A 19038-nucleotide genomic window follows, 5' to 3' on the forward strand; every position below is an offset into this window, starting at 1 on the left:
TGCTTTTATTATATTTATAATAAATTAGCATTTCAAAAAATTATGAATAAACATATGAATAATTTTTAGATAAATTCTATTTTTTTTAATATATATATATATATAGATGATATTCGGCTAGGGCGGAAATATTTGATTTATTTTAATTTTTACCCACCTGCGCACTATACCAAATCCCGGCGGCCATCTAATCGTAGCATTATTCAATCTCCGAAAAAATTCTAAAGACCGACAATGCGCCTCTAATGCCACTTTTCAGTTACTCTTCGTCATTAGCTATCGATAGAGCCAAGAAGCATACAAATACAATCAGTAGAAGTCGAGAAAAGTAGAATTATATGAATTTTATTTTTTGAATAAATATTTATTTCTCAAAAAAAAATAAGAAAAATAATTATATTATAAATGCCGACTGAAACCGATATTTTTTATTTATTTATTTATTTTTTGGTATCTTGCATGCCCTTTAACCGAGGCGACAGATTGTTCAAATAATCTCAATTACAAGAGGTATATATATATATTTGATATTCTTTATATTTTTTGTGGAGAGGTTGAAAAGTTGTAAAAAAATATTTTCAATGCAATCATTGGTGCAATGATTCCAGTTGAGGAATGAGGAGGGGGGGTTTTTTTTTCAAGCAGAATAAACAAAAATAATACTCTTATTTATTTATTTATTTATTTTATTTTTCTTCTGTGTGCATCTCTTTCAATAACCATACATATTCACATTAACTTGCCATGAAAGTTACAATTGAAATTACTACAATCATACACATGCGCACATGTATGCACACATGTATTTTACCGAGAACATCTAAAAATATATTATATTTGTTAAAAGCGCAAGCTTTCACCAAGACCACGAGCAAGTTTTGATATGTATCAACTAGAAAACAATTACTCGCATTCTCTTTATACGATAAAGCCGCATTATTATGTTTTTTTTTGCATTATATAATTTCTATGCTAGCTGTTGTATATGCCGGAAAAATAGAGATAATCGATATATATACATATATATATATATATATTTGAAATGGTAAATAATAATAAGAGTTGGCTTGTGCAATAATGGTCACCGGTTTTCATTAGTCGGTTTACACCTTGATCGAAAAATATACTTTTATTGTAAAGGTTTACTACTCATAAGAAAAAAATGGTAAGAATAGCACCTGTAATTATTGCTATTATAGAAAACATGTACAAATGAAAAGCTTCCATCCCGTGTTAAGTCGAGTAAGGATAAAGGTGCACTACAAACCAGAACCGAAAGTCAACTTATCGGTGGGGCAGGTTTCTGTTTACAAATAAATGTCTTTTATATATTGTATACGCTTCTTGGGATAATTCACGGTTATTACAATGGTTAAAAAAATATTACACAATATCCTTAACTAATATGAATTTTTATTGTGAAGAGAATTTATTTGGAGTGAGAATAGTATCTGTGATGGCACAATAAGTCAAACCTGTTTTGTAAAGAGCTTAAGGATAAGTAGTTTCACCACAGAAAGTCAACCGGTTTTTTTTAAAAAAGGAAGAGAACCAGAAAATCATAAAATCACAAGGTAAAGTACAGGACATTTCTACCCCAGGGAAAATATGTATGAACAGGCAGTACGTATCGCAAGAGAGGTAGACGATTGGCTTATCCCCTGTATGACATGACTCAATAAATAAATAAATAAATAATATTTAAATTTTGAGCCACAACAATTAAACGATGCTTTTCCCCAATTTGATTCTTTGTCTAGTTAGAATTTTGAACGATTGCAAAAGAGTAATAAAAATAAATAAGTTATACAGCCATGGTAATGTATTTTAAGAGGCTACAACTATTTACTTCATGGAGGCCAAAGTGAGGATCGATAACTCCCAAATATTTTCTCTCATTCGCGTTCATTGTCAACTAAAATACCTTGGCCTCATCCCGCACATCAAAGGTATCAACCATTTTCTATTCTCATTATTTTTATTCTATACTGCAGCTGTACCCTTCATCATGCGTTTCTTCACTCTGCACAAGGGTCGATGTATTTTGTTTGATGTTAAAAAATTATCTGTTTCTATAGGTGTTTCTATGTGTTCTCTAATCCTTTTTTAGGAATCAGAGATCTATTGCACTGAATTTAAAAAGAAAGAAAGAAAGAATGACAAAGAAATTGGGCTGTCTAAAATTGCACCCAACTCAAATTAATTCTTGGTACAGTTGGCGTTTGTGTGCGTGGATAAACAATATAAAAGAAAGAAATAACCAATTGCCTTTCAATATTAGCGAAATCGTTGTTATTGTGGTGGTATATGAGTTTTGGTTAGGCGCAACTGTACTAATATTATTTTGTTTTTTTTCGGCAGTTGCTTTGTGTTGGCAGTTTAATTATTTTCATGAAAAATGATAAAATGGTAAGATATATAAAAACTTATAAATCCAGTGTTATTTCATTATGTACTGGATCCGATTGTTTTGCGTGAGTGCGGGTGTATGCGCAGAATGGTATCCTTTGATGTACCATATTCATTTATTTACGACCAAAACCGATAATTTCTTATGTATACCCATCCGCCAACTAGTCGAAAAGTTTAGTAGCAGTACTCCTAATGATTTGCACCAGTGCTTATTTCCATGTCATGTAAGACACATTAGTATAAAAATACGCCTTTCTTTTTCTTTTTCTTTTTCTTCAGCAGCCACTTGAATGTAAAGTATATCGACCAACTCGGGTGCATTGAAAACTGTAAAATAAATATGAAACTTTTCTTGTTAATTGCCTTGTAAATATTTTCGCAATTACATTTACTGTTCTCTACAAGAGCCTATCTGAAAACAAATATAATATTTCTTGCTTTAATTAGAACTGTGGAGGCTCAATTAGCATGAAAAACAATATTCGACTGTATAAGTATAATTTCTTGAAGACGTCGAGTATATCTGACTCTAGGTATCACATACAAGTACTCTGTTTTTTTTCTTTAAAATTAAATACAATAGAAGCTGTTAATAAAATAAGTTAATATAAAGAGTACATAATGATAGAGAAAAACAAATAAGTATTTCTATACTGTCAAATATATACACAGTTCTGTCGAGTACTATCGTGGTTACTATTTGGTTTTTTGAATTCAAGACATTAGAGTTACAAAGTACTTGTGACGTCCATTATACTATCTTGGGTTGGTAATATAAAACGAAACTCACTGGTATCGAGAGCTATATCATTACGAGAGAGTAAAATGCGTACTTAGGGATGTACTTTGGCGTACTTTCCCTGCCTACTTTAAACTCGTGTTTTAATAATGATTATAGTGTATTTCCGTACTTTGGTAATTAATATTATATATATATACCAACGCCTTTTTTGTTAAATATCGAAATTGAAAGGGTTGCTCTAACAAAAAGATTAGATGATTGACTGTCGAGACTTGACCGAAACTTACAAACAATTAGTGTGCTAGATGTACAATTAATAATGGTATTTATAATATTATAATCAATCTTACTCACGGGTATTTTAATCAAGATTATTACACCCAAAAGTATTTTACTCAAAAATATTAAAGGAACCCAACAAGTGTTGTACTTTTATATTGAACATTATTTGAATATTAGTTAAAGCATTGCTGCCACGAATTGTCAAGCATCGATAGCTAGTAAAACCCTTATTGTCATTATATTAAAAGAGATGTATAGAGTCCAATGTGTAATTCTTACTAATAGAGACCGTAAGCTTAGTAGAGTTAATTACATTGATAATAGACTGATATATCTCAATAACCAAGACCAAAAAAAATCGTATAAAACATATTTTATTTTTATTTTTATTATTTTAGATAAAAGTACTTCTTTTAAATTTCCTGAAACCGCCACACATAGTATACTTTTTTTTGAGAGAAGACAAACCTTTTCAATTCGAAAAAGAGTATGATACTGAGACACCACTATCGTCATTTGACAATAACTATCCGGATTAAAGTGAGGGGTCCAACGATGAGAATGAAGCTGACATTGTCGGTGTCATAGTATTTAAAGATACGATGGATTCAGGTATGCACCTATTGAACAAAGAAATATACATAAATCATATTACAGATAATAATGATACTTATCATAACACTTGCCTTTCTGTAGGCCTATATTTGAAAATGCATGGCATGTCTCAAGCAATTCAACTTATGGTTCTATTCGGTGTTGTCTTTTGAGTGTTTTATTTGGTTCAAGCAGGGAGGATCTACAACACTGAAATTATTTCAATACTTTCTTGTTACCTATGAGAAGGATACTGATCCACATGTCACCGTTGATGTATCGAAAATCATGTCTGGATTCGATCTTATGGCAAAAACCGTCTTCAAGTACACCATCTGCATCAAACGTGATGTCATATACTTACCAGGGTATCATCAATCCAACTGTTCCTCCGAGAAGCACATTCCACCCCATCTATCTATGACAGTTATTCTCTGTATGCCGGTCCAGCAATTGGGAAGCCAGTCCCTCTCATGGTATTTCCTTACAGCTTACTGAGAAAATATCTCGTCACAACATTTCCACAAAGTCAAGTCAGATGAGTAAATCGTGCACTAGGGATCAAGCAAAACAATAGAAAGTACAATGACGGACGTATACGATGATACAATTTAGACTGATATTCTCGGTGAAGCCGACGGGACCTTTGTAAATCATGCCCATTCTCTCATGTTGACATTGAATGTATATTGGTTTAAGCTGTTTGAAGGACGGACTTATACAGGCGGTGCTTTGTACTTACTTATCAGCAATTTCCCCAAGGAAGACCAAATGAGACCAGAAAATATTATTCGCGTTGATGTCATGCCTGGTCCAAAGGAAGTAGAGGACGACTAGATGGACGTATTTCTGGAAACATTTGTTGATGGGATGGTAGACTGTTATGGTGGTATAGTTGTGAAGACTACCAAGTTCCCTAATGGTACTACTGTCTATACTGCTATCATGTATGTCGCTTCCGAGATACCTGCTGCTAGAAATACTGCCGGATTCCCAGAACATGGCATGTAAACACATATGGCTGCCATAAATTCAAACGATATTTCTCCGTGATTACTGCATCAAGTAAGATTAATTACTTTGGGTGTGACAATGAAAACTGGGAATCACGGACAGAAGAGATGATTTCCATATATGACAATATGTGGTTTTGCACAGAATCAGATGTAGAAAGAGAAAATTTGGAGAAGCAGAACGGCATGCAGTTTTCAGAGTCGCATCGCTTACATGATTGTTGATATCACGCACAGTATATTTTTTTGTAACAGCAAACCGTATGGTCAGCGTTTGAAATATCTTTGTTTTTTTCCCGCTGCTATTATTGCTCGTATGCAATGCTTTGCTGATGATATTCCTGTTCCTTCTGAACATGCCGTCTTGTTCGAAAAAATCGCATCTGGGTTCCCATATATGAAAGCTGGCGAGCGGCGATCGTGGTGTCTGGTGTATTTGCTGTTGTTGTTGAAGGAGTCTTTGCCCAAAAAGGATTTCAATAACTAGACCAACCTTGTGAAGACATGCCGAAAGTTGAGAGGCCTATCGAACACATACTTACATATAGACTACGCACGCCAACCCCTTGGTGAATTTGGGAAATAATGTCAGAGTCTTTACGAAAAAGCAGTATCACACCAAATATACACTTGTGTGAATCGACGCTTGACTTTGGTCCGGTCTATACATTTTGGATTTATATCCTTGAGAGGTACAATGATAAGTTAAAAAAAATGAATACACACTACCCCGATGGTCTTGAGATGACATTAATGAGCGTTCTCCTGGATATGGCGTCCACCGACACTTCTCTCCGTGTGTATTCCACTAATCCTTCGCTCCATATGATAAAATCTCCCTTAGGCGTTGCGCAAGTGCTATCTGAGTCTCATCTATTGTGCCTTTAGTGTATTGATAATGGACATCCTCCTGCTTTGCCATTCAGCCTCCCGATGTTCCAGCAAGTCGTCAACAACCCATTATATAATGTAATCGGAAGTAAGACGTTGCCACCAACTACCATGCCAATGAAGTTATAACTTTTAAATACTATGAAGTATGATCACTATCAATGACTATTCAAATTCTATGCCAAAGCTTACCAGAAGACAAATATTTTCTCTGCGCTGTGGGGAGTATCCTACATGGTGAGGATGTGCCTGTAAACATTTGCATTGAGAATGTGGAGTTCTTTAGTGGAGAGAAGAAAATGTGTAGCTCCATTGTGTGGGTTATGTTTTTTGGTAGGACAGCTGACAACATCTCTAAATTCCCTGGTCAGAATGAGTATATATTTACTCGCCATCAAGATTGGCGGAATCAAAAGTGTCAACGTTTGGTTTTTTAAAATGATTTACGACATGCCATTCTGTCAGAAATAAGCTGTTAGCTGAGTAAGGTCTGAAGTTGTGGGTGAGTGGGTTTATTAAGGAGAGTGTTGAATGCATCGTCCCAGTGCATCGTCTGCATTAATGTTTCGCGTTGACTACGCACAACATGCAGGGTGGGATCCAAAAGCGCCCGGTTATCCCACTACCTAGAAAAGTAGCCACTTAAAAAAACAACAATTTATATTATCAATATAAATAATTATAGTAAGTTTTTTTTGACTGTAAAAAGGTTTACCTTTATTTATCTCTCTCTTTTTCTTGGGGTTAACATTACTTCTTTATCAAATATTTAAAGATATTATAGTGAATTCTATGATCAACTTTTATTTAATTATTAACGAATAGTAAAAAGCATTATTTATGTTTCTTGTTTGTATTGATAATAGGAAAGACAAAATACCTGTATGTTTAATACACGACACTCACCATTTTATCAGTTCATCACAATATATAGTTAAATATTCGTTTCTGTAATAGATAGCGGTAAAGCTATATGAAACGCCTTTATTTGGGTGCTTCTATACAATCACTAAGAAAAAGATTTAAATAAATAGTCGAAATGCTTACGCATATGCTCTGGATAGAATTATTACTGTCATAAACCCCAGCAATGATTTGGCAGAGCATAAGTTTAATGACCTTTCGAATATCTAAGACACCTAAGTTAAAGATGCTAAAAGAAAGACTTGTTGTGTCATGATCGATATACTATTTTTTCTTTACTTGAATACTTCACATATCATTTAATTTGTAATGTGGTTTGGGAACATATTTTGCTTTTGTTCTTTCTAAAAACCTTAACCTTTGTCTAAATATGATATATACAGTCTTCTCAATTTCTGTATTATTTATTCGCTAGGACGGACATAATTTGCTGGGAAAATTCCAACCTTTTGGTTTAGTACACCTAAAAAGAAAGAAATAAAAGGTAAATAGACAAACAGTTATATTAGGGTCTAATATGTTGATGTTGTATATTATATTACCTTCCCACCAGCCGTTTTCTTCTTTCTTTGTGACCTCAATTCTGTCCCCTTGTCTCAAGTTCAATTCATCATCGCCAACTCCTGTAAAGTCGTAAAGAGCCACTACAACATCAATCACATAAGTTTGATTGGTCTGATCTTCGATCGGGTCAACATCAAATGAAGGTTGATTAGATGTATGGCCTGGTATCGTGTCCAATGTCTGCTGCTCAAATGCTTCAAGATCGATATAATTTGCAGGAACAAGTCCAGTCTGTCCATTCTTTGCGACCTTTTAAAGCATAGTTAGCTTTTTTGCCACACTTTAGATACATAAATATGTATGTGTGCGCGCATGAAGTATACATACTTTAATCCATCCAGTGTCATCTATATTAAAAATTAGACTTATTATATAATCCTACGACACGTAAAACTGATACTTCTTGACGTAATTTTTAAATACCTTTAGATCCAACGATACTAAGAGAGTCGCCTTCAACTATACTCAGTTCATCAGGCGACTGTGAATGATAAGAATACAGAGCACGCACTGTAGGCAGACTAGCAGGATCATTAACTTGTAGTATAGGGTTTGTATTTGATGAGATATTGGCTGGAGTGATACCCATTGAGCTACCAAAGGACAGATTCCGGGTTTTCTCTTTCGATTGCTGTTTTCCTTGAGAGAGAAACGGCTGACTTTTTGCAAAAGACTGTTGGCGGTCTATTTTTCCACGCACAAGCGAGCAGTTTGGGGTAATTTTCATTTCGCATTTTGCATGACAGTTAAAGCCACATGCTATAAAATAAACCAAAGAAAAATGGAAAATTAAAATTGATATTAGCCACTATTTAAGAAAAGAGAAAAATAAGGACTATTGTTACAAGCCCAGGTACCTCTGCATGTAAATCCTTGTTTGGAAAGTCCCCATATAGTATTGCTACAAAGATCACACGTTGTAGGAATTGTGAATGAACAGGGCTTAAAATCATGTCCGGTGGTTTTTAACCCTTCGTCTAAATTTTATTATTAGTATTGGTGTGATAAATTTATTCAATGTACAGATACAAATTATAATCCTGACCTCCAATGTTCTGTACTATAACCTCTATTTCGCTTTTCACCTTAACCATTTGAGTAGTTTGGAGAGTGATATTTCGAAGAGATTCCATCAAGAGCTATCAACAATATACTCAACTTACTATTTGTGAGGTTAATTACGTATCTCTATGTAGCTTACCTCCATAGCCTTATCATATTCCAAAGATCCTTTACTCTGGATAGCGTCTACTCTATATTTAAGCTCGTCTGCCTCGGATGAATATCGCGAAAGCTCATTAGTTATTGTGTCGAGCTGCTTCTTATCCTTAATAAGTCTGTTGTTAAGGAATATTATGTCGGATTCATTTGTAGTAAGATTGGAATCCTAATCAAGCAGAGTCGTCAGATATATATATATATATATATATATCTTTATTTCTACCTATACGCAAAACAATACAACAGCCGAAACTTACCCTGTCTACAATAGCCTCGGCAGCATTGACACCACCGTTCCAAGGAATGTAGGAAAATCTCACGTTTGCTGCAGTTTCCCCAGGATCTCCTGTCCCGATAGCACTTCTTATAAATGCACTGGAATCAACTGCGGGATCTATCTTTTTTGCCGATGACAGGGTAATATTATGGTGATCTAAGGATGTAGACAATGCTTGCACTTCGCAATCAATGTATCTTATGAATATATCTTGCAATGCCAAAATTCGAGAATCGTTCAATTTCTCCAGATACTGTAGAAAAGTGAAATAATAAATATCAATCAGTATATTAATTGAATTTTTTTTTTCACAAATGCTTTCCAGTTAAATTAAACTTACATCGGCCAGCTTTGGCATATCCTCTTCAAAATACTTTGCTCTTTCTGCGTTTGCTACTCCAAGAGCAAGGATATAAAGGTTCTATAAAATTATTGTATTAAACGTCAAACTAAATGTAGAGAATATTACCAAGAATAAAAACACAATACCTTGCGATTTCCACATTCTGACATGGCAATATCAAGCTGTTTTTGGTACTTTGAGAAAAATAAAATAAACGACTATATTAAAGATCAAGGGTTTCTTTTTTCTACCTTTTGCAATCTTAAATGCGCCCAACATACCTTATCTTGGTCTCCAGTACCTTTGTCTATCTTAGCCTTAATAATCTCTATTTCAGCACAAGAATCATCATAGGCTTGCTTCGCCTTATCTTTTTCAGTGTATGATTTTTCTCTATCGGATTTAAGTCTCTGATAAAAGGCAATATGCTAGCAATAGTATAATACAATAAAATTTAGACTCCGTAACCTTCTTTGTGCAAAAAGAATAGGAAAACTCTTGGCAATAGACCCCAAAAGCCTCGAACTTGCCTTCTTTCGGGCATCTTCTTTACGAGAAATAATAGCTTTTATAGACTCGATTACTTTATTGTTGATATCATCAACAAGTTGAAAGCGAGCCTTTGAAACTTGTTCTGTTTGTGCTATAAGAGTATTCCAGGTTGCAAGACAAGTGCTGTTTAAAGTTTAAATATATATAAAGGAATGAAGGAAGAAAGGGGCAGGGATGAATAGTGTCATCCTGAGTAAAGCACTTGACTGAATATCTACCTTGGTGAATCATTCCAGTCATTATCGTTTGTCGCCAAATCGTTACTACGTGATCTTGAGTTTTGCTTATACTTTTTAGCTAAGCTCTCCAGTTTCTGTGCATATTCTCGCTCAATGTGACTCCTGTCTCTGGCAAAGTTGCGCATTTGGTTTAAAGATTGAATGCCATCTCCTACATGTTCAATTATTGCAGGAGCATGATTCTATTATGATTCTAATGTTATTATTTATGGCTTATGTATCTTAAGCATAAAAAGAAACATGCCTTCAAGTCAGTTCCAAACGACATTTATTTAAATATTTCACAGAAATAAAGTATATCAAATTGCATGATCTCCTACCTTACAAATAGACCCTATTTACACATCCAATTTGATTGTGACGCGTGACTATACGAGCACAGCATTTACTCCTATGTGTTTTTAGTCTTTTACTAGCATATCTATGTGAGCTCTGCAATCTTTTCCCCTCCCCCTTTATGAATCCCTTTTTGTAAGATACGCATATATAGACGTATATGTAAGTACAAGTACAAGTATAAGAACCAGAGACCATCACTTTTATTTTAATTTGTTTTTTATATTATATTAAAGCATTGTCGAGAAACATTTTCTATGATATACCAAGGAAACAATATCAACCTGTCTTACTTCTAACGAGGAGCCCTGTCTGCATAAGTTGAAAAAATGTAGGGTAAGTTACATTAAAATCAAAATTCACTTTCAGACAACGTTAAATGTGTGTAGGAAGAGAAATAGAGAGAGAGAGAGAGAGAGAGAGAGAGAGAGAGAGCTTAAGCGCGTTGTCACATTTCTTTTGGAGTGCCTTTATTTCCTACAAAAAATGGGCAGCCGCTTTTATCTTATATAAAGAAATAGTAATAATAATAATAATAATAATTAATAAATTAAATATTTATACAGGCATTGGTACTATACAATGATACTTACCTCTAGAGCTACAAAATAGCCGCCAAATCGTCTATTCGTATACATAAGTCAAATGTTATTGTTGTATAATGCTCAGCAGTTATCTGACTGACGCTGTGAAAAGGAGGGGGCGCGGTACTAGACATAACCGAGCTTAAGCCTACCAATTCAATGGCAAGAGCTGAAAGTGCATCTCTCGGCTTACTTACACATCGATTTTTGACAGTTACACACCGAGGATTGATACAAAAAAAGGTACCTTTGTTGACTGTAACTTCCTTCCTTCTTGCCAGGAATCCTCAAGCTGGCTAAAAGCGAAAAGCAGAATATACACGTTTGGGAGGTCTTGCACTCATTTGTGAAGCAGACATTGGCTGCCTCCCCGTGTACTTTCTGCTTCTACTTACTACCATACTTTCTAAAGCCGTTAATTCGAGAACCGGTACCGGTCTCCCGATAACCAATGAAGAATATCAAGGGCTTTTTAGAATACGACTTATCTGTTGAGCCAAAAAAAATGCGCGCTAATAAAAATCGAATACAATACTAATGTTGGTAACAAATTATTACTCTCTGAATGCTTCAATTTCAATCTCTCTCTCGCCGACAGAGGTGATGCCGATAACGATGTTGGATTTCTACATGTCTTTTTTGGTTGATGATTTTTGGAGAATTATAGAAATTCCGCAGCCTTCGTCGTTGTTTGCATTTATCATGAACGTTTTTGATGGTCATGTCAATAGAAGTGATTGGGGTCGACTCCATTTCTCTTATTGAATCTTCTATTAACTGGACCTTTTCCCCTTCATCTGTATACTTCTTTCGACTTTCTAAATATTCTCACTGCTGAAAATACCCACAGCCAACATCAACATCACTAGCTTTTGTATTCGTAACCGATGGAAAATGCAAGAATGATTCTTGTTCTTTAGATACGTTTAAGCTGACACTGTCTTCATTAGAACCCTTGCTTAACGCGGTGTAATAGTTGAAAAGCTTTAGATGAAATTTCATTTTTTGTAACAAAATCGGTATCGATGCTGTCATATTAACCAGGCCATTGTTAGTATCCGCATAGTTAAAGTCATCAGGATTCACAACAGTTCAGTCCTCCACCTTAGCCCCACCTTTGCCGCATTTTTCAATTGGGGTTCTGCTATCTTGAGGGACATCTTTAACATTATGGAGCTTTGATTTGAAACAAATTGCCATATGTTGGAAATAGATCTGCTGTCTTATTTTCGGCGAGTTCGTTTCTGATCTTATTAACCGTCAAATAAGATTTATATCTCGATTCTTTATATTTTTCAATCGTCTGGTATAACTGATCCTTGTCATCTGTTGCCCCCCCCCCCATTTGATTTACATTCCTTGATTTTATTTTGGTAGTTGCTGTCTTTTAACAACTCTAGCTCTCTTTTACGGACAGATTCAAGTGTCTTGACTTCTTCTGTTAAGCTTTGAAGCTCAGGAAAAAGAACATCCTTTGTTTTTCGTCCTTCTTGTATAATGCCTGGGTTTCTTAAAATCCGTGCTTCATATAACTGTTTTGTCCCCTCTTTTACGGTGCCACGGGTTTTTATTTTCGATCCCAATAATCGTACTGTTTTTATTCCTGGTAGACATGTCATCCGATGTGCAAAAGATAGACCATACGATTCACATGCTTTCTGAATCTCTTCCATATCAAATACTGCGTTAAATGTGGCATCTTTGTTTTGGCGCGCTTTGTATTGAGACCCTATCAGCTCATCCCTATTATACCCTTTCTTTTCTTGCTTGTTGGTATTTGATGGTGGTTCTTCATGTTTTTCTTGATCTAGATTCTAGGTCAATAACTGATATAATGCAACTGAATCCAGGTGTAGGGCACTCGATGACGAAAATGATGTTGAAGGACATGATTCGGGAGTAAACTTTGTATGACGTGCATATTTAAGAACGTTGTTTGCGAAGATACAGAAATAGAGCTGATACGCAATTACGTGATAATGTTTTTTCGGAGGTAAGAACTTCTTCAAAGTATTGCAGATTAACGAGCATACTGACTGTTTAACTGTGGATGCCTCAGGAGACTGATGTTTGATGTCTTCTAAATATACGGGCGTATAATTGATGAAAGCCAAGAGTTTGGTTATGGGCTTGAGTTTATTCAACCCCCTTTCCGTAACATCATCATCCAAAGTCCCCTCCTCTTCCAAAAAAACTTGCTGTTCTTTCGCACTGTTCAAATCCTGAACAACGAGCTTGTGTTCCGCAGAAGCTTTCTTTCTATCATCCAACATTTGGCTTATCTTCTATAGTAAAATGAAGCATTAGTTGGAGATTTCAAGCCAGTAAAGAACTTTTCCACTTTATATTTTAAAAATATGCCTTAAATTTGCTAGACGCTGCTTCGCACTATTTATCTTAGTGGACCACTTCTCTCCTTCTGATCCGTCGAGGTTTTCCTATCTTTGTATCAATTTTTTCAGCTTTTTATCCTCTGCACGACAAACATAACGCGCATGGGTGTTCATATCCTTCTTTCCAGGTGATTTCCTTGTTTCTGTGGTCGAGATACGCTTTGACGCTCTATTGCGGGCAATATGGTGGCGAAGTATCACTAGTATCACTTTGTCCAAAAGCTTGTTAACTATCTTTTTTTCCGTCCCACATATTCTCAAAGTTGACCAGGTACGTTTCAAGAGCCATCGACATTGCCGACGATGATGCTTTCTCAAGACATAAGCTCTGTTTATCAAGGCCGGATTCTTTGAAAGAACAAAACAGACTATTCTGCACAGGGTGGGAGTTTAAATTTTCTTCTTTAGCACCACGGGCACCAAAAAAATAACTATGCACAACTTGCAGATGTTGGCTTGTGAAGAGACACTTGAAGTCCGTATCAAATCGTTTAGAGGCAATTAAATCCTTGTCCAATGGCTGGATGATCTGTTTTGGCCCATTAGTTGTAACAAAAGACAGCAATTCGGCGAGGTTGAATCCAGGAACTTTCTTAATATTGATATCATTGTTGTCAAAGAAGAATTCGCTAGTCCTCAGCTCACTTATCATCATATTCACGAGTGCCGAAAAGCAAAGGGTATAATCTGTCGAGGTAACCATCAAATCTTGTAATCTAGTACACACGAATGTCTTTACAATAGGGGGGAGATCCGATCTGAAGAGGCTGTTTATCTGGACCGTGCACGTTCTCATTTTTTCATACGGCTGTTTATTTGTTGGAGTGGAAGAAGAGTATACTTTAGCTGTGTCTTTTACGACCGAACCTACGACAGCCTCAGCTATTTTGTCGAAGTTTTGAGATACGAACTTCTTCCATTCTTCAACATTTTTTAGCCCAGGGCGGTGCTCCATATGCGAGCGCATTAGTTTTCTGTCACACTTGGCAAGTTGTGCTGCGTTCATTATTATTGCTGCCGGTAGAGTCTTTACATTTAGGAGCTTGTTTTTCAGTTCATTTGTTTTATCTTGAGTTTTAGTTTGCTTGACAAGTTATTCTACGCGGTCTCTCATGGAAGTAAAGAAGCATTCCTCCAAGTCTTTCACCGGCCCTTCTACACGATTTCTTTTGTTGAAACTTTCTTCTGAAAAGCTTTCGGATAAGGTTCGTTTGGTATTACTTTGTAGAAAGGATGGTGGCAATGTGTTCGCTCCTTGGTAAAAAGTTTCTTACGGCGTTTTTTTCGACGCATTCGATTATTCTTTCTCAAACTTGCGAATATGACGTTTGTTTGTACTATGTATTTCAATTATTATATATTTATTCACAATGTGGATTCGTTCTATATTTACACAGCTAATCTTACCAGCTCAATGTATATGTGGGCTGCTAAAATACTTTAGGGTAAAAAAAGAAAACAAATAGGTAAACATCCAAGACGTAGTGCTCACGGGGTTGACGTAATCAAAAGTTGCAATCAATTGATAAATTGCTTCTCAAGCCGAGTACTGGATGAGTATTAGATGAATATGAGCCCTATAAATGCCATTTGGCTTTTTGAAGAAGTTGTCTATTAAGGGAGTACGTGTAATAAAGGTGTCGAGTTGTGATAATTTCAAGTTAAAAAAGGGTAAAAAAAATCAAATTTTTATATGACTCTGATTGGTAGCATTCTTCAATTGCCATTGGGATTGAGAAAAAGGGCATTTTTTATAGAAACAATGTTTCATAGAGTGCGAGATCTAGAATAACTCGCAAAAATAGGGTTTTACTTAAAGACAGGGAAGGCATTATAAGCACAATTTTATCTAAATGTACTTCCACTAATTTTTAACTATTTTAAAGGTGTGGTCAGTCATAAATTAGTCTGATTGCCCAAGTTCAAGATGAGCTCGTTTTGCCCCTTTTTTGCACTTTTAGTCTGTCCACACCAAATATTAGTGACCCTGAGTACCGTGACTTACCTTTTTATATGGGGAAGTGTTTCAATTTTTCTTTTAATTTTCTTCTGTCACGTGCTTTATTAAAATGAACTTCACTTTCTATACACTTTTTCCGGAAATTATTGGTTGCAAAAATAAAAATAAATTTGACGCACCAATAAAAATTGATTTGGTTCAAAAGTAAAAACTGATTTGGTGCAAAGATGGAATGCACTAAATGCATCAAAAAAGATGAATTAAGCAGAGAAATATGAATAACAATAGAAATACAGTTTGTGCCGGACCTGCCGAATTCTTTCAGGTTCGGGAAAAATGTGCCTGCCTGTATTTTGTAGTAGATAAACTTATAGTTTCTTTTGGACGACGGTAAATGAATTTTGTTACCAAAATAACACGAAATAGTTTTTTGCACTTTATAATGTCTAACTCTCAGAGATTACCTAAAACAAATGATCAGTTGAAAATGCAGGACAAAAGGCACAATTCAATGAGTATGCTCGAAAACCTAGAAAGCTCTGCTACATCTATGAGATCAATTACAAATTCAGTAAATGTCATACCTTTTAATTTCTTTCTTAAATCAATAAAAACTAATCAAGCATCACAAATATTACATATATATATATGCGTGTGTTTAATTTTACATGAAAATGGTAGCTATCAATCTCAACAAATCTCTTAAAATCGTCCTTAAAAGGCTTTGACAGAATACTAAAAAATACCGAATTCAAAAGAGTAAAGAAAGGAAAAAGAAAAAGAAAGAAACTATTAGTTTTGTAAGTTGCTCACATAATTGAACTTATTTTCTCAGACACATGAGCTTATCACCGAGGCAGATATTCAAATGTCGCAAAGTTCCATTGCAAGTGACATGCTTCCACAACTGAAAGCACTCGTGGATCATATAGAAATACGCTTGGATAAGACCGTTACCAATAAAAAGAATTTACAGCGACAAGTAATGACTTAATATATAATTAGTGATGCTGTTATATATATATCAAGGTTGTTTAATTCAATTATGTCTATATCTATCTATCTACTAAAGGTTAACCTCCAAGATGACAAGATCAAGAGTATATCTGAGGAACGATCAAAATACAACAAATCACAGTTAACCCAAAATGGTGTGCAGAAAAGCAAAGTTGAAAAGAAGCGTAGAATGTTAGAGGTTACAAAAGAATCGAAACAACTACAAGCCAAGAAGGCTAAATTGATGACTTCGATGGAGCAAATGGATATTGACGCTTTGGAAAAGGTAAGTTTGAAAATTAGCTTAAGTAACTCTTATTATTTTGATGCATTAGCTTATGTGTGTGTGTGTATGACAGCAACGTGCGTTACAAAATATTGAACAAGACATAAAAGACACAAAGAGGTTATCTGAGACCGTAAAGGTAGGGCTGTAGTAAGATTATATATATATTAATGGCACTCAAGAATGGGCCTTGTCTCTTTATATTTGTCTCTTCCAGAATGCTGATAATGCAACAAGCTTAAAGAATTTGGGCATGGAACAACAAAGATTACAAAATGAATTACAAAAGTTGAAAGAAAAGGCAAAGCAAAGCAAACTCAGGCTGATAAAAGAACGCCAGAAGAGTAATGAAGCTCAATCGCACGATATTGTGGCAAGTCAAACTAAAATGAATAATATGGAACGATATGATGATGAAAAATGGATTGTTCAAGAAGGTCAGGATCCTTTATTTTATCTTAGTATATCATATTATATTTAACAAGTATTAAACTGCGTATGCCTTGGCTGTAGATCAGTGTCTGGAACACTACCAAAGAAGTCTTGAAAATATTTTAAATTTATTAAACAAGGTATCAGATCCATCTTTCAAAGGTAAATCCACGCTTTATTATTTACAATATTTGATTTGTTTTGTTTTGTGTTGTGTGTAAATATCATGATTACTCTGATTACTCTTATTCAAATTCTTTACCTCTCTTTAAGCATCTGCTACAATTATAGACACATTCAAGCACCAAAAGACAGTGTATCTACAGTCAGTTGAAAAAGACCAGGATATGGTATGTATACACATATCGGGAGTCGGTTTTTCCTCCAATACACTATATTGATTTGATTTGATTTGATTTGATTTGATTATATTCAGATTAACTCGGTTATAATCCCAAATTGTGAGACTCATGAAAAGCACATGCTTGAGAAGTTTATTATAAAATGCAAGCTCCTGATGCCTGAAAGTGCAATGGCAGTTACCGTTGTGCGCGTATTGGAAACTATGCTTAAGAGAAAACATGAGCAAGACAGGGATCCAAGAATGCTGTCAGAAATTTTATTAGAGGTAAATAAAGTTCATTTTTATTTATATAGCATTTATTAATTAACGTCTCTTCTTTTCGGGTAAATTGATTAGCGTTTCCCTCCTCGAGATGAGCGGCGCCATTCATTTAAAAGAGTTGTGTCAATATTAAAGAATGCAGGTATTATTGAACTATTACCAGACCAAAATAGTTCAAGTCAAATCGAAGATGCATTCTATCACTGCAGCTTATCGCGCCACTTGTGAGACTATGATTTACTTGTCCATACACATAGACGCAAATCAACTTGGTTACAATTGAATGTTGTTGGAACACCATGAAACTAGAAAAGGATTCTTACTATAGTACCTTTTTAATAGATAAGTCCTAGAAAACTGTAAACCCTTGTAAAATAGCAAAATACACATGTATATACCACACACATACGCATATATATATATATATATATATATATATACAAACACCTTGAAAACGAAAAAGTTCTTTGACATATTAAATAACTTTGTAAAACGCATTGAGTTTATCAGTGGAAAGCTAATTTTTAAAGTGTAGGGTTCTTTCCACTTTACTTTCAGCTTAGATCTTACTCGATTTAAACTTTTGCTTAAGGGTTTTTTTATTTGTTTTTTTTATACTTGAATAGATAACTATATGTAATAATTGAGACTTTAATACTGGCTTAAGAATACTTTGCAGTTCGATACTATAATAATAAATGTTTAAGTGATACAATAATTTAATATTATACTTCATTCATTATGTACCCCCTCCCCCTTTTTTTCTTATCGCACAAAAAAAATACAAAAATATGTTCCCCTATGCTTTTTATAATCATGGGTGTAGATGCTCGAGATGCAGCCATGGTTCTTTAGTTTATGAAATGACAATAAGAAGAACTGCCCAGCGACATGCCAAGAATAATAGAGTTATCAGCATTACCAAAAGATGTAAGAGTAAATGAAGTGTCTGGAGAAAAAAAAAGCAATAGTATTAATATAAAACAAAGATTAAATAGGTTTACCATCCCGGTCATATATTGTCAACTCTGATGCAAGTGCATCAGACTAAAGAATATACTAAATGTAATTTTCTTTTTACTTTTTATTTTATTTTTGAATGCAATATGCACGTAAATTAAACTTTGTTACCGTAGCTGACAATACCCTCACTAGTGTACCTGTACCAACTTATAATCCAAAGATATTCTTACTTATTTCGGGAAAAAAGACCCTGTTTTTGGATTAAGAGGAAATTGTCAAGACGATTCCACAAACATTGGAGCATAAGATGAAAGAGATGACATTGAGCGGAAGTAAGCTCAGGAAAAAGAAGTAAAAAACAAAACGTAGGTACTCTAAATCTGAAAGATACCAATATTAAATTATAACA

The 19038-nt window shown here is 34.7% G+C and overlaps 8 protein-coding genes across 8 annotated transcripts; 4 read left to right on the forward strand and 4 right to left on the reverse strand.

Moving 5' to 3' along the window:
* Nucleotides 1-2450: 2450 nt before the first annotated feature.
* On the forward strand, nucleotides 2451-3975 carry PHYBLDRAFT_73608 (hypothetical protein; the record flags this gene model as incomplete). Its single annotated transcript, XM_018442887.1, has 5 exons — nucleotides 2451-2636; nucleotides 2860-2929; nucleotides 3085-3147; nucleotides 3311-3327; nucleotides 3835-3975. 5 exons carry the CDS (start codon nucleotides 2451-2453, stop codon nucleotides 3973-3975), a joined length of 477 nt encoding a protein of 158 aa, XP_018287966.1.
* Nucleotides 3976-4150: 175 nt separating this feature from the next.
* PHYBLDRAFT_73609 (hypothetical protein) lies at nucleotides 4151-5268 on the forward strand (the record flags this gene model as incomplete). The annotated part of the gene is made up of 4 exons (XM_018442888.1): nucleotides 4151-4306; nucleotides 4646-4841; nucleotides 4908-5037; nucleotides 5097-5268. The coding sequence occupies 4 exons, from the start codon at nucleotides 4151-4153 to the stop codon at nucleotides 5266-5268; spliced, it is 654 nt and encodes a 217-aa protein (XP_018287967.1).
* Nucleotides 5269-5628: 360 nt separating this feature from the next.
* Nucleotides 5629-6405, forward strand: PHYBLDRAFT_73610 (hypothetical protein; the record flags this gene model as incomplete). Its single annotated transcript, XM_018442889.1, has 3 exons — nucleotides 5629-5898; nucleotides 5932-6022; nucleotides 6272-6405. The coding sequence occupies 3 exons, from the start codon at nucleotides 5629-5631 to the stop codon at nucleotides 6403-6405; spliced, it is 495 nt and encodes a 164-aa protein (XP_018287968.1).
* An 857-nt stretch (nucleotides 6406-7262) lies between these two features.
* PHYBLDRAFT_171952 (hypothetical protein) lies at nucleotides 7263-10179 on the reverse strand (the record flags this gene model as incomplete). The annotated part of the gene is made up of 13 exons (XM_018436695.1): nucleotides 7263-7321; nucleotides 7401-7671; nucleotides 7750-7769; nucleotides 7846-8181; nucleotides 8268-8399; nucleotides 8468-8561; nucleotides 8624-8809; nucleotides 8901-9173; nucleotides 9261-9341; nucleotides 9410-9457; nucleotides 9545-9671; nucleotides 9732-9938; nucleotides 10034-10179. 13 exons carry the CDS (start codon nucleotides 10177-10179, stop codon nucleotides 7263-7265), a joined length of 1980 nt encoding a protein of 659 aa, XP_018287969.1.
* Nucleotides 10180-10867: 688 nt separating this feature from the next.
* On the reverse strand, nucleotides 10868-12143 carry PHYBLDRAFT_171953 (hypothetical protein; the record flags this gene model as incomplete). The annotated part of the gene is made up of 6 exons (XM_018436696.1): nucleotides 10868-10894; nucleotides 10984-11014; nucleotides 11168-11270; nucleotides 11370-11462; nucleotides 11823-11958; nucleotides 12090-12143. 6 exons carry the CDS (start codon nucleotides 12141-12143, stop codon nucleotides 10868-10870), a joined length of 444 nt encoding a protein of 147 aa, XP_018287970.1.
* Nucleotides 12144-12296: 153 nt separating this feature from the next.
* PHYBLDRAFT_73613 (hypothetical protein) lies at nucleotides 12297-13247 on the reverse strand (the record flags this gene model as incomplete). The annotated part of the gene is made up of 2 exons (XM_018442890.1): nucleotides 12297-12788; nucleotides 12948-13247. The coding sequence occupies 2 exons, from the start codon at nucleotides 13245-13247 to the stop codon at nucleotides 12297-12299; spliced, it is 792 nt and encodes a 263-aa protein (XP_018287971.1).
* Nucleotides 13248-13593: 346 nt separating this feature from the next.
* Nucleotides 13594-15199, reverse strand: PHYBLDRAFT_73614 (hypothetical protein; the record flags this gene model as incomplete). The annotated part of the gene is made up of 3 exons (XM_018442891.1): nucleotides 13594-14409; nucleotides 14589-14704; nucleotides 15181-15199. The coding sequence occupies 3 exons, from the start codon at nucleotides 15197-15199 to the stop codon at nucleotides 13594-13596; spliced, it is 951 nt and encodes a 316-aa protein (XP_018287972.1).
* Nucleotides 15200-15769: 570 nt separating this feature from the next.
* On the forward strand, nucleotides 15770-18717 carry PHYBLDRAFT_171956 (hypothetical protein; the record flags this gene model as incomplete). Its single annotated transcript, XM_018436697.1, has 13 exons — nucleotides 15770-15898; nucleotides 16009-16086; nucleotides 16163-16309; nucleotides 16400-16609; nucleotides 16683-16759; nucleotides 16847-17046; nucleotides 17123-17203; nucleotides 17315-17391; nucleotides 17478-17669; nucleotides 17699-17728; nucleotides 17802-17890; nucleotides 18493-18596; nucleotides 18665-18717. The coding sequence occupies 13 exons, from the start codon at nucleotides 15770-15772 to the stop codon at nucleotides 18715-18717; spliced, it is 1467 nt and encodes a 488-aa protein (XP_018287973.1).
* Nucleotides 18718-19038: the final 321 nt, after the last annotated feature.

This window comes from Phycomyces blakesleeanus (genome assembly GCF_001638985.1).
Source record: "Phycomyces blakesleeanus NRRL 1555(-) unplaced genomic scaffold PHYBLscaffold_20, whole genome shotgun sequence".
NCBI lineage: Eukaryota > Fungi > Mucoromycota > Mucoromycetes > Mucorales > Phycomycetaceae > Phycomyces > Phycomyces blakesleeanus.